At 48.5% G+C, this 15,682-nt stretch overlaps 1 protein-coding gene across 1 annotated transcript; it reads right to left on the bottom strand.

The window, feature by feature from the left end:
• Positions 1-4,799: 4,799 nt before the first annotated feature.
• On the bottom strand, positions 4,800-15,472 carry LOC311376168 (stromal membrane-associated protein 1-like; the record flags this gene model as incomplete). Its single annotated transcript, XM_084491034.1, has 5 exons — positions 4,800-4,923; positions 8,927-9,012; positions 10,963-11,096; positions 13,747-13,870; positions 15,455-15,472. 5 exons carry the CDS (start codon positions 15,470-15,472, stop codon positions 4,800-4,802), a joined length of 486 nt encoding a protein of 161 aa, XP_084347160.1.
• Between the last annotated feature and the right edge of the window lie 210 nt (positions 15,473-15,682).

Below are 15,682 nucleotides of genomic sequence, written 5' to 3' on the forward strand. Positions count from 1 at the left end.
CCTGAATATAATGGATTAAGAAGTGCTTTCTCCTTGTATAGGAAGCACCAGCTATAGTCCCGACCAATGAATGGGTGAGAAAAAAAAAGTGCAGATCGACCAACCGCAATCTGAGAACCCTACAAATGATGCATTCTGCTTGTGTCCACACGCCCAGGATGACCCCACACACACACACACACACACACACACACACACACACACACACACACACACACACACACACACACACACACACACACACACACACACACACACACACACACACACACACACACACACACACACACACACACAGTCTCTCTATCCCTCTCCCTCTGGCATCACAAAAATGCCTTGAAGTGATAATGAGCATTGAATAATTAATTTGTATATCAAACCCGCGGTTTCTGCATAGGTGGTGGAAACAGATCCTAGATCGCGGTCAGGGCCTCCGGGAAGCCGACACAGAGGAGGGGGATGAGGTGAGGGTCAGAGAGGATGAAACGCATGCAGGATGTACACAACGGGAAACACAATGCACGCAGGTACGCGCATACATAAAGGCCGGCGCACACAGACACAGAGGGAACCCAGAGAACGAGAGCGAAAGAGACGCCGAGAGAGAGAGAATAGATTCACAGATAAAGAGAACTCTGTGAGGTGAAAGTGTGCCTTTGGCTTCCAGCTGCTTGATTCATTGCAAGCGTAACAATCCACAGGTTGAGGCTAAATAACATGTGCTGAGGACACACTGGCTGATCACACACACACACACACACACACACACAGTCCCACAGTCTCATTAACACACAGGCTTCTGAAGACAGATGGGTCAGCATTCACACTCCCCACGCGTTGCCAGGGACTGCCAGCGAGAGAGTCCGCCGCCCCCCCCCCCCCCCCCCCCCCACTGGCTCGCTGGAACGCAGGTGCCACAAAAAAAAACAAACAAACAGTTCTCATTCGCCGAGAGGGAAGGTGCGGCCGCAGTCCCACACATACTCCATCACCGCGGTGACAGAACGGCTCACCTTGATCAACCACCGGGGAAAAAGGAGGACTTCTTGTGCTTACGCTCATGTCCCCCTTACCGGCACGCGTCCGTCTTAATAGCAGAGCTCAATTTCCCTAATGTGCTCCTTAATGGCAGTTGTGACGATGACGGCGCCATTAGGAGGTGATTAGGGCTGGAGGGGGGATGCGTTGGGAGGCAGGTGTGCGTAGATTGACGGGTCGTTAGGGCGCTGTTGGTTTTGTTTTTTTTAAGATCCTTCAACAAAAGGTGTCCAATCCCTGACCTGCTGCTGCTTTATCTGTAATCTTTTCATTTCTAATCTGTCAATTAGAAATGAGCGTCTGCTTAAAATGACTACATAGTAAGATGGGCGCCAAGATTAAAATGGGAGATTGGCATTATTTCAATTATATGCATATTTGATATGCATATTTTAAAATCACTCATATCTATTATTTTTTCATTTATATCTGATCCAAGCGAACCAAACTTGAGTTTCGTTATTCAGACACATTTTGGCATAGGATTTTTTTTTTATTCCAAATACTGAAATAACTTAGAGTCGAACAATGAACTGAGGATATTATGACCCCCTCCAAGAAGGTGATGTGTTAATGTCTGAGTCTTTCCTTGTGGCCGTTATGGATATCTGTAAAAGATCAGCATGAATTTGCCTTAAACTGGTGGGTGGGCTGGCTGTGGGCCAAGTAAGAGTTAAGAAGCGATTCACTTTTCGTGCCAATTGGCCAAAAGAGGCTGTCGCAGTGGGCTCGATGTGCATCTGAGAGGGACGGTTCATAAAGTTGAGCACAGATTTATTTTAATTAATGTACATCACTTTAATGAATAGATTTTCATTTAAATTCATTTTTGCCCACCTCTGACAATTTCGAGAAGAAAACCTGCAGTAGCCTCTCGTCTTGGGAAACCTCTCAGTGATGTCTGAGACACTGCGTATGGGATGTTAAAACATATTCTATACGGGCTACAATTTGCCATTAACCTCTGAGAAGTTAACATTCATTTACATATTATTACTACATCTCCATGCATATCGACGAAAAGCATAGATTTATTAACTTGACTCTCGCCAGATGAATTTCGTCCCGCCTGGCTCCGCTCGTCCATCTGGGATCGCTCCGTTGAAGAGGTGCTTTAGAAGGCTGGGCCTTATCAAAAATCCTTGCATATGATTGGATGAACCACTTGTCCGTCATCTTTATTGACGTGCCGCTTCAACCACTCACATCGAAACCAACCCCGTGACGCTTGCTCCCTCGACGCGAGCCGTCTGAATCGAAACAGTCGCTTCTCTCCGCTACGTCACGTCTATAAAAATCCCGCCCGGCGGTCCTGATTGGCTCTACCATTTTCCGGTAGTCCCCAAATACCTCCCGACGGAGGAGCGATCCCAGATGGATGAGTGGAGCCAGGCGGAACCAAATTCATCTGGCCAGAGTCAGGTTATAGATTTATACCTTCAGATTGGATACACTGATGTGAAGAATAATCATAAATGAATAATTGATATAATTGTGCACACTCTTTTTGCCGTCGGTGTGAGTTGCAGACTTGACAAACGCTGCCTGGATGCTGCAGTCCTTTATTTGCTAGATTTCTGTTTCACTAGACACGAACGAAGCGCTGTGTCCACAGAGGACTGACGCGCACACTATACAGGCCCCAGTGTTCGAGGGAAACGTCGGAATTGGGTCACGAGTGTCCAATCTGAATCACCGGGTTACGAGCACGGCATACTTTGAAATCTAGAACGAGAAAGAGAACTGCACTCTCACACCACATTAACTTTGCAACTAAACGCAATCTAATAACAATCGCAGCGTGATTAAGTGGCTTACATTATAAAACAAGTCTCTTTTCACACACACACACACACACACACACACACACACACACACACACACACACACACACACACACACACACACACACACACACACACACACACACACACACACACACACACACACACACAATTGGTCTGCCGGTCATGAATTCCATGGTTAACTGTTTTTCATTTAATAGATTCCTTTCCCTATAGATCTTCAACCGACCGAAGAGCAGTAATCTCCACCCCCCCCCCCTAAAAAAAAACTTGCTTAGCCAATCAGCTACCTCTCTGGGTGAATTCTCTTGATTCTAGAGAGTTTGAGTTTTCACAATTAGATGAGCGTTACATTTCTATGTATCGCGGCGGACGGTACAGGCCCCCTAAAGGCCACACTTACCTCTTAATGAAGGGGACACAGAGTGTGAGTGTTTGCATGATTAGGAGTGAAGATCGTTAAGAGGACGGTAAATTGAACTGAAATTAAGTGTCCTCGCATGCATTAAAACCTAACGCACGCTTTTCAGAACGTGGTTATGGCCCCTCCTCCGATACCAGGAGTATTATCCAGTACCGTAATCCGTTGTGGCAAGGCCCTTCCACTGAGTGTCTGTCCCCCTATCCATACCCATGTCCGCTCTCTCTTCCTTTGTTAATTAAGCCCCCTGCGCATGATAAGCGCGGGCGGCAAAGCTCCAGAGCCGGGCTGGACGTTGGAGACGACTGGCCCCGTGGCTACAGGGGCACGGCACCGGGCTGGGCCCATTCTGCACTGCTGGAAGATGATCGCCAGGTACCGGTGAACCATGGGCACTCAGCTCGGCTCAACGCGGATCTTGAGAATGTCTCAGCGTCCAGTGGGGGGGGGGGGGGGTGAGGGGAGGGTATGAATTACGACACCGGGGCTTTTTTTGACGCCTCCCTCCCTTCCCGTCTTACTCCCCTTTCCATGGTAACACATACAGCAGGACAACCACCTGCGGCAGTGGGGGGGGGAAACGGTGTTGATTGGCCCAAACACCAGCGGCACGATATCCAACCTAGCCGAACCTCACCTTCGACCGGCAGAAACAGAAGCGACGCTCATCGTGCTTTTTGCCGCCCGAGACCGCCCGTGTACCGCAGCTCCCTTCGTTCCCACCTCTCCCAGAAAGCAAATATCACACCTCCAAACCAGCCCTTAATTCTGCTGCAGGACTGCCAACACGTTTTGAGACATGTGAGCACACCGGAATATATTTCCCAACCTTTATTAAAGCACCAAGAGGCACACAGCATATGTGTTGATCCCGTATAAGCCTGAACAAAGAGTGAGATCTGTGAGTCAGACGATCCTAGTGTTCCCCGGGTCCACATTCACAACCCGAGGGGACTCGGGCATTTGCCGCAATTATGGAAGAGAGGCGCTCCTACCGGAAATCAGATGAGCAGAACTCCTCGAGCTAGGAAGACCGTTCTTCAGAGAGGCTCAGCGGAAATCCTGAGCCACTGTTTTTATTTACACTTTTTTCGAGCATTTCTCAGACATCAGAAATCAGCCTTTATCATTAGTTGACTTGGCTTTTATCCATCTCCTTGTTCATTTCAATTTGATTCTTTTTTTGTTTTACAAAAACAGCTTGCATTGTCCTCCTCTGGGGTATGGATTATTATTAAGTGTTTTACTACTGCGTTCCACGGTGTCATAAACCTTATTAATCTTGATTTCATGAGGGTATCGATATAATTATTTGACAACTGAAACTAAACGAAAAAAAAAACAATCCGTTGAACACAGGGACCGTTGGACAGACGGCTGGACAGACCGCTGGACAGACCGCTGGACAGACGGCTGGACAGACCGCTGGACAGACCGCTGGACAGACGGCTGGACAGACCGCTGGACAGACCGCTCAACAGAGGGAAATGAAAATGCCAATCAGATAAGTGGCACCCGGGGGCGTGCGCGGTGGATTAGCGCACGGCGGCGTGCGGCGTGGCGGCGTGCGGGAGGGTACTCACCGGTGGCGTGGCGACGGCGTCCTTGTCGTAGTACTTCTTCCTCTCGTACTTGTCCCGGATGAAGACCTCCATGGCTCTGAGAGGGGTCGGGGGGGTTAGGGAGCATGGCTCAAGACTCAAGACTTACAAACAAACAAACACAATCCAAAAAGAAAAATCACTCCGAAAAACGAGCTCCGTTCAGTTAACGCTCCGGGCTGTTCTCCACTCAGCCTAAGTAGTAATCTAATACCCCCACCACCCCCCCCCCCACGTATGTTACGGCTGAAACCAAACATAAGAGACAACAAAAAAGGGCTCAAAATCGAGGGGATTTATTAACAGAAAACGGTCGTAATTAACAAAAACTAGGCAAACAATGACGCCAAAAAGACAAATAGTGTTGGTAGCGGCAGCGAGAGGAGAACGGACACGGGTGAACCGGCAGTTAACAAGACCCAACGCATCCAGCGAGTCTCTCGGGAAAGAAGTCGCCGCCATGGCAGGTGTGTGTGTGGGGCTTTTATAGCGGAGGCCCCGCCTCCCACTCAGGACCTCCACCTGGACACAGGTGAAAGATAATAAGGCACAGGTAATAGCGGTGGCAACCACAAGGTGTAGCCAAGTAAGAGCCACTGTCAGGCAGCTAGCTGGCCACCACAGGAACAGGAGGGACACGTAACACAGAAGCCGTTTCTCAATTCGCGTTCTCGTGCGTACTCGTGTACTTGCGTTCTCTGTAAACGTCATCAGTGGTAGCCCAAGCACTGTTCCAATTACGAGTACGCGAGTACGGTCGTAAAACCCGGAAGTGTTCTCGATGCGTTCTCGATGCGTTCTCGATGAGGCCGTTCTACCGAGGATGCATCGGAGGTGACTCGTGTGGACTTGGGACCGTTAAATATCCCAGGATGCATCATCGATGTCCACTGCTGTTCCAATTGCAGAGTGCGTACTCGCGTTCTCGGAAGTCTGTACTCGAAAGTCCGGACTTGCCGAGTACGTACTTCCAAGTCCGCGAGAACGTAGTCCACGTACCTGGTATTGAGAAACGGCTTGAGGCTCTGTGGCCTGTTGGATTATATGTTGTACGTAGCTCATACCTATTTAAAGGGGGAAAGAAGCCATTCGTTCCGTGCTAAATCCTGACAAAAGTGAGCAGTACTGTATATTGATTGTTGTTGTTTACTTTGCCAGTGTGGTACTAAAGGTGTAGACAATAAACCAGACACCCAGTGTATATTGGAAAGACTTTGCAATCGGCGGCACCAGAGACCGCGATGGAGGATACAGTTCCTTTGGGGTACAATTTACTTTCAAGAGACAGCTCGGTATCAGAGACCAGACAGACTCCCCCTTATATAACTCATTCGGTTACATACTCAAGACTTTCCAACATCGATCAGCCTTCAGATCAATACAAATAAGAAAGGAGGGGGAAGAAAAAATAAAACTACTGGGAGGCTTGAGTAACTGTTCTTCAGCAGGAGAGAAAAAAAAAAAATGATGCCATGAATGACAGAAAAAAAAAAAAATGGCGTTCGGGCCATTTCAAACCAACCCTAATAACCTTCTGTAAGTAAGCTTCTTAGTGGAAGAAAAATACGACCAATAAGAGGGAGCACCGAAATGGAGTTCATGAAATCTCATAGCCCTGATGAACAGGACTAAGGCAATGACCATCGTTCAGTTAATACAAACACACTACTCCACGCTACATTAATACTGTGTGTCATGTGAGGGGGGGGGCATGTGACATTTTTAAGTTACGCAAACAGGATGTTCCCTTGTCCTACCTTGACTTATGCGAATAAACAGAGCTCGTCTTGTGTGTTTAATAACCTTTGCGAAACAGAGTGTTTAATAAGCAGCGCATGAATGCACACGCTGCAGTTAAAACACACACAGAACCCATCAAAAAAACGCATCTTCAGGCACTTAAAAGGAATGCCCTTAAAAAGGAGTAAAAAAAGGGGTTTGTGGACAGGAAAACGACCTTGCCCTTGTGTGAAGACGACTCAGCTCAAATCTCCCCCTCCCTTCTTACCCATTAAGGCCTCATCCACTCCACTATCAAAAACCTAGGGGAGGATCCCAGAGAAATGAATCAAAATAATATGGCTAATTCCTTTCTCTTATCGTCCGATCGTCGGAGGGCTCCGACGTTGGATCTGGTCGTGGCTTTCAAAGGACGTGAGCGATGGGGGACCACCCGGTGATGAGCCGCGTCTCCCAGATAAGGACGTGGAGATGATTTACGTTCAGCGTGGGGGGGGCGGGGGCTGTGTCTCTGGGGAAGGGGCGCCTTTTTACATCGTCATCACGACCAGATAGAGCACCACGCTCTGACACGTAGCGGAGAAGCACGTCCGCGGGGGACGCGTGTTCGACACCACGCGCACACGCAAGAAAGACGCATCCGTTCACGTGCTAATGGAAAAGAAAGCCAGAGGAGAAAAAAAACAAAAAACGATCCCAGATCTTTATTCACAATGCGCACGCAAGACCCCTACGGCGGCCTGATATCATTCTTCACACACACACACACACACACACACACACACACACACACACACACACACACACACACACACACACACACACACACACACACACACACACACACACACACACACACGAGATTAAAGACAGTCGCACAAAACAACCATCAGCAGAAGACTCCCATTTTCAACATCGCAGCCCCATATCCTTTCTCGCACACACACACACACACACACACACACACACACACACACACACACACACACAACAGAAATGTTACACAGTAATTCTGGATGCGTTATCTGCCTTTTCCAGACCGTAGCGCTGCCGTTGCGGGAGCTAATGGAGGCCCCGGTGAGTCCAGAGTGATGACCACCCTCCCAGTTCCCAGAGTAAGACCATTAGAGCGGGGCTGGGGGTGGGGGGCGTGGTGGGGCTGGGGGGGGGCGTGGGGGCTGGCGTGGGGGGGGGCGTGGGGCTAGGGGTGGGGGGGGCGTGGGGGCTGGGGGGGGGCTGGGGGGGTGAGCTCCACACTCAGCCTTGCCGGAGGACATGGTGGAAGCATATGCTGCCCATACAGTCACAGATGCTCCGGGTCCTATAGCATAGCATAGCATAGCCGCCGTGCACCCCACCATATGTCTTACTTACTGTTCAAGGACCGCCGTTGTGAGGAAACGTAATAAGATGTTTCCCACTTTTGCAAAATGGAGGGGAACGTGGTTTGATGATCAACAAAGATGTGATTGGGTGGTGAACAAAAAAAAAAAAAAAAAAACCTGACAACTGCAACATCTGTAGGTGTTATCACAGATGTGCGTTACATGGTTACAGGCTCTGGGAGGGGAGGGAGGGGGGGGGGGGGGTGAAACATTGGTTAAAACGTGACTATGTCAGTCGCACAACCATTACTTGTCTGTAGTGATGTTGATTAGACGGTGGATATAAATTCCCTTTCTGGCATACCCAAGTCTTTACGAGGTGAATAATACGGCAGTGGAAGTGAGCCAACGGATGGTAATAGCACATTTGCATTTCATGCAGACTTCCGAGTGCATTTCGCTCCCATCTGATTGTATTACTCGAGCGGGGGAAGATCATTTTGTGTAAGCCGTGATGTCTTATCTATATAGACAGATTCACAGGCTGGACTCTGGTTAAAGCTAGGGGTAGGCAATTTATTTTAGAAGCTTTTTTTTTTGGTTTGTTTGTCGTTTTCCCGACAGCGATCGATAAATCAAATGCTCGGACGAAGAGGAAAAAAGGAAAAGAGTAGGACTGCCTACCCTACCTCTAACTCATTGATTAGCCTCTCTGTTAGACAGCAGGTGGTCCCCTCGCTGTCTGGCGTCACCTGCATCAGGTAGCACTGACGGAGCGTTTAGTCAATGAACCCTTAAATAAATACTTTACCAACCATAATCCATCATGTACGCACGACACATCAACGCATCATTTTGGGTCAGGGTCAGGGTAAGACAATTCAAGCATAATTAAAAACACACACAAGACATAAAAAACAGCACGCGCGCACACGCACACACACACGCGCACACGCACACACAGACACACACACACACACAGCAGTGGCAGGATACTGGTCCGTCTGGGGTCGTCTGAAGCTCTCTGGGAGGTGGGCTTCGTACATCTGGCGGGCCCGTCTGTTCCCGATGTCCACCATGCTCTGGACGGGGGAGGAGGGGGGAGGGGGGGGGGAGAAAGCAGCATTGTTCAGCTCCACTGGCCCCCCCCCCCCCAGGGAGGGAGGGGTGGGGGGGGAGACAACTCGTCTCCCCCCTTGAGAGGGAGGCCAGATACAGCAGTGCATTATCGACTGGATGACCTGCGCTGCTTGTCAGGCAGAACGAGGGCTGTGTGAGTCGGAGCCGTCAGCGACGATTCCATACGTCGATGTCGGTTTCTTGTGCCGAACGATTCGATTCATTTCGATACTTCAGAATTCCCCGCGATACGATTCGATACTCAATATTTTTTATATTATATCTATGAATATAATATCTAACAAATAAATCAACCAAAAAATTGATAATTTGTCTTTTATTGAGAATACAGTATTCTGTACACACTGTAGTGCTTACTTAAGTGGGTCTAGTATGGCAATAAGCCTATTCACTGTAAAAATAAAAAACTTTTTTTTTTTAATAATCGATACTCTTGCTCGACCCATCAAATCGTCGGCTGTATAATCGATACAAATCGATTACACCCTTAAGCAGAACCTCCTCTGTCACGCAATAGTGACAACGTGACAGTGTGTGTCAACATCAGAGGGAAAACTGATTCAAATGACAACAATTGTCATTTACAACAGAGAAATGACCTCAACCTTGAGGAGTCTGATTACCTTTGTTCCCCTACAACACACACACACACACACACACACACACACACACACACACACACACACACACACACACACACACACACACACACACACTATCTGTCAGGCCCGATTTAGAGGTGGCTGATGGATGGGGAGACGATGGCATAAACAGGGGAGACAGAGTTCCACTGATCAGCCATGCAGGATTAATTAGTCAGCTGTGATTATTACCACGCCGTCTACTTCCACTCAGGGATGTGATCGATGGGGCCCAGCCCCCGACGCAGCGACAGTCACACACTGACGCGCACACACACTGACGAACACCCGCGCTCAAGGTGCAGTTCACGTGGCGTCCACTTGACGTTCCTCCGTCGCGTCCGTGGTCACGAAACCCGCTTCTAAACGACGCACGCGCACGCACACGCACTAGTGTTGGCCGGTCAGTGTGTTTGTGTGTGTGTGTGTGTTTGTGTCTTCTGCACAGGAGCCCATTACTGGCACTAGCGTGATCTTATCGCGCACAAGACAGATGTGGTGGACCCTGTGTGTGTTACAGATGTGGTGGACCCTGTGTGTGTTACAGATGTGGTGGACCCTGTGTGTGTTACAGATGTGGTGGACCCTGTGTGTGTTACAGATGTGGTGGACCCTGTGTGTGTTACAGATGTGGTGGACCCTGTGTGTGTTACAGATGTGGTGGACCCTGTGTGTGTTACAGATGTGGTGGACCCTGTGTGTGTTACAGATGTGGTGGACCCTGTGTGTGTTACAGATGTGGTGGACCCTGTGTGTGCGTGTTACTCGGTGTGTGGTGCGGGTTTGTCGATGACCCGCCGTGCTGACAGTCGTGCGCGGCCGTGTCCCAGAGGGGGGGGGGGGGGGGGGGGGGGGGGGGGGTGAGGGACTGAGGGTAGGGCCGCTCGATTATGGAAAAAAAAAAAATCATAATCACGATTATTTTTGGTCAATATTGAAATCTCGATTATTCAAACGATTATTTTTGAGTTTGAAAACATTGATGCATTTATTCATAATTTCTCTCCAAAAAAACAAACACTTTGTAAATGAGAACTTTGAAATTTCCCCTTAAAAAATATACACAGAATGGTCAAATAGAAAATAAAGTCCAGATATGAATCCATCTGTTCTGCAATTTCTATTAAATTATTATTTTTTTTTATCGTTTCAACTCGATTATATTAGTTTGGCAATCGTTTCACTCTGAAATCGAAAATCGCGATCAAAATTGGATGAACGGCCCCGCCCTGACGGAGGGTCACACGTTACCTGGATCTGCTCCGGGGTCCACTGGTCCAGGTTGACGGACTTGACCCGGGCGATGTGCACCCCCAGGTTGCGATGGATGCCGGCGCAGCGGATGCACATGAACACCCCCAGGTTCCAGGACGCCCACCGCGGCCCTGGGGGAGACGAGCCGTTTAAGAACACATTTATACATTTACATGAAAAGGCAGCGAACAATAGAAGCAAGAAGAAGAAGAAGAAGGCGGTGGAGCGGTGGATCTGTGCCTTCAAAAAACACCTCGTGACTTATGGGTTTAAAGACGGGCGAGAAACAGAACGCAGCCCTTTTGGAGCTTGACGCGACCGTGACCAGTTCACAAGGCTAACGTAAGAGAGCGAACGAGGCCTTGGGAGACAACCCATATCTCAAGTGTATATTATGAGAAAACCTTCACCAGGGAGACCTTTCACAGAACACTTGCCTGCCCACTGTGAAGTGTGTGTGCCCAGATTCATAACATCGCTCTGTGTGATTCTGACGAAGCGCAGTATCCTTATCATCATTTATTTCCCGATACCCCGCCAAGCCATTGTCTGCATCATCATCCTCCTCCTCATCCTCATCCTCATCATCCATGAATCGTTGTACATCATGTGGAACATGGCCAAAGGACAAGGCCAAAATAATTAACCATACAATCATTTCTACACAAGAACGAATACCAACGTTCACATCTCACGCCGCGCGCCCCTTTACAAAACCACCACGGCCACAATCTGGAGGCTGTGGTTCCCAGCCAGCAGAGCGTGGCCTCGTGGGACTCGGCTCCCAGAGAGAGCGGCGAGCGGACGAGCACACCCCCCCCCCCCCAGACCAGAGAGAGCTGCTGCTGATGATCCACCCCCAGCTACATTAGCTGTGCCAACAACAGAACCGTGATCATCTAAAAAGGAAAAAGAGCTGGACCTGGTGATGTGGATCGGGGGTCTGGGCTCAGCCAGACACACGCACACAGCAGCAGAAGTCCTGCTGCAGGGTCCAGGGGGGGGAAAGCCAGGAAGGGCGGCCAAGTTGGACCCAGCCCGCGGCTACACAGCCATGTGGCCGTGATAATGCACCAACGCTAATGCGCAGAGGGGTTTTTGTTAATGCGGCTCTGGGGGCGAGGGATGGACTAAGCCTTATATGTGTAGTCTGAAAAAAATAAATAAATAAATAAATAAATAAATAAATAATAACACAGGCTCAGCAGCAGTAAGCTTGGAGTTTGATTGAATTTGAATTATGCAGCGCTGAAATGGACTGCTGTTCGCCGGACTGATGGATAGAGGACGGGGAAAAAAAGAAAAGAAAAAAAAAAAAGATATAGACGCTTAACATATTTGAACTAATTCTAATTAGGACTCATTGAGGAATCCAATTAAAAATAAATCTGGCCATGTTTGGTTCCAGACTTCAAAAAGACTAATAAATAAATGACGCCACAAGGATACAGTCCGTCTCAGACTCAAGATTGGGTGCGTGTGTGTAAACATCATTGTTTATGAAAATGTATTTCAAAAGAGCCAGACCGCAAACACACGCGTGAACCCACATAAGACGTCCTTAATTTACACACTCGGGCTCGGATGACACTAATTGGTGATAATCAATCAAACCCAATTTGAATACCCGGCAGTTTGGAATGAAATCACACGGGGGGGGGGGAAAGGACCTTGGAAACGCCAGGTTCATGGCGGGATCTCCCCGGTTCACCGGCACGAGAGAGAATTTTCTATTAACGGAAGCTGTCGGGCGCTACGGCAGAGGTTGATTGAGTTTAGACAAGTAAATGACTCGCGCAAAAACATTTTCCCCTGAAAATAGAGTCCTCTGGTCTCCGTCGATACGCACGGCCTCTGTGCCCGGCTTCCCCCCGGCACACACACAACGTGCTGCTTACCCACTGCGGCGTCTAGAGAGCCCGGGAAAATCTCAGTCCTTTAAGGGCATTGAGCAGAGTTTGTGGAAAAGCCTTTTTCAGCCTTTTTTTTCAGGGATTTTGTTCGCTGTAGAAAAAGAATAAGTGTGTACAAAAACAATGCGGGCGTGTTTGTCTAGGTGAGGTGAATGACAACAGGCCGCCGCTAAGGGGATGATTAGGGAATTAATGCTTTCCTGCTTTTTGCTGGCTTTTTTGGCAATTTAGGTCCATCCTGGATTTGGGTTTTTGGGCTGGACATGCTGAATCACTTAGTAAGGCTCGTTCGGCGAAGGCTACAAATGGTTTCCGTGTATCAGCTAAATTATAGAAATGGGGAAGTCAACAGAATTTGTATATTTTTACGGGAAAATAAAGCAAACAAATTGAATTTTGTCTTAATTTATGGGCACACATACAAAATAAAAACACATCAGATAATTCTATAATAAAGTATGTAAATAAAGTATCAGAGTGTTAAAGAAAAACACTATAGTATTCATACACAATATTCAATACAAGAAAGAATGATCAATATTAATCTGTACTTCTGTTGTGACCGGGGCTCAGAAACAGTGTGACAAATAAATACACAGTGGGGGGGCTTTCTGCAGCTGCTAGAGCACTGGTCATCAGCCTCTCAGAGCACTGGTCATCAGCCTCTCAGAGCACTGGTCATCAGCCTCTCAGAGCACTGGTCATCAGCCTCTCAGAGCACTGGTCATCAGCCTCTCAGAGCACTGGTCATCAGCCTCTCAGAGCACTGGTCATCAGCCTCTCAGAGCACTGGTCATCAGCCTCTCAACACAGCACTGGTCATCAGCCTCTCAACACAGCACTGGTCATCAGCCTCTCAACACAGCACTGGTCATCAGCCTCTCAGAGCCTCTCAACACAGCACTGGTCATCAGCCTCTCACACTCTATCGGCCTGACAAACAGAGCGGCAGAGACATCTCTCGATACGCCGCGAGACGGGGCATTAGCCAACTACAGCACAGATATCACATCACGTGACCACGAGGTAAATTGATTATCATTTCCAATTCCTGAAGGAATGGGTATGAAAAGATTTGATTGGACGCATATAGCAAGGAATAGATTTGAAGCGCACGGATATTGCCCGTATTGTCTGCACGAGGCAATCCGAAACGGCTCTTGTCTCGACGGTAATCAAAGGATGTATAAATAAACACCTCCTCTTACAAACCCATGGTAACGGTCTTAACAGAAAACACACTTTGTTGTCCTCACGGCGACGACTTCAACCCACCAGCCGCGACGCGCTGCCAACAAGCACACTGCTTTTATAGTCGTCTCTTTATATTAGCTCAATTCAACATGAGGAGAAGGAGATTACACCCAATTATAGGAGCAGCGCAGCGTTACCGCAACTCGGGAGAAACACAACCTGCCAAAGGCACCGCAAAGCAACTCGGACTAATGTGTAAATTACTTAACTGACGGAGTGCGCGCGCGTGCGTGCGTGCGTGCGTGCGTGCGTGTGTGTGTGTACTCCTGGTGTGCGTAGCGTACATGCACTCGGGTTCTAAATGACTGATCACTGGCCGAGCCAAAAACAGACAAGTCAAAACAGTTTGAATTTGGGCCATTGGGGACAGACGGACGGACGGACGGACAGACGGACAGACAGGGACGGGGACACACACACAGACACACACCAAACAGACTTAGAAACAGTTTCATTTCAACAAGCCATCACTGCACTGAACACACACACACACACGTGCAATAATTGTAAAAAACTGTACATATTATCTATTTTATATCTTATGCGTATATTGCAGTATTGTCTACAACCTTGTACTTTTGGACTCTTTTTTACCATTTATATGTTTGTGTGTATACTTGTGTGTATATGCTGCTACAATTGTACAATGACAAATAAAAGGATTCTGACACACACACACACACACACACACACACACACACACACACACACACACACACACACACACACACACACACACACACACACACACACACACACACACACACACACACACACACACACACACACACCACTCTGAATTTCTGCGAGTACAGTCTGCAGTTTGCGTTTTTTCCTTTTGTGCAGCGATAGGCAGTAGAATACACCAACGCAGCAGCGACGTCGTCAGAATCTTCCGTCTCTTCTGCGAGCAGGCGCGTTCTCGTCGGCACCCCAGGCAGGGCAGGCCCTGCACGATGAAAAACAAGTGGCGGGGGGGGCCACGCTGGCAGGGCGGGGGCGGGGGCGGGAGCGGGGGGGGCCAGCCGAGTGAAGACGGGTGCAAAGCCAGGCTTTTAACGTCCTTCCAATGACGCTCTCAATCAATATTTAAAAGATTAAAGAGACGCCAGAACAAACGCGAGCGGGACGGAGACGGAGGAGGGCAGAGCGCGAGGGGCCGAGAGGGAAGGCCGCATCCGACAGACGCTGATGCAGAAGGATGAGGCTCGAATTGAAGCCGGGCCCTCATTGGTTGGCCGGAACAAGGCCGGATTGAACAAGACGATTCCTGTAGTGTTTGCATTGCAATGCAATTCAAATAACCTCCTTGGTTCGCCAACCTTCGCTGCCGTCGGCATATTGACGAGACGAATTCATACACAAGACGATTTCATAAATATTACATTCAGTCAAAGTAGATGTTCAGTTTCATTTATTCAGTGAACTCCTCTGAGCTGTACTATAGTAACACTACTGCCTGCTCCGCGTGTAATATGCGCACACATATACAAAAATATACCATTACTACTAACCACTATAGTCTGTGGATGCATAATCTTGTTGGTAAG

Source organism: Micromesistius poutassou (assembly GCF_964030765.1).
Source record: "Micromesistius poutassou genome assembly, contig: SCAFFOLD_5332, whole genome shotgun sequence".
NCBI classification, from domain to species: Eukaryota; Metazoa; Chordata; class Actinopteri; order Gadiformes; family Gadidae; genus Micromesistius; species Micromesistius poutassou.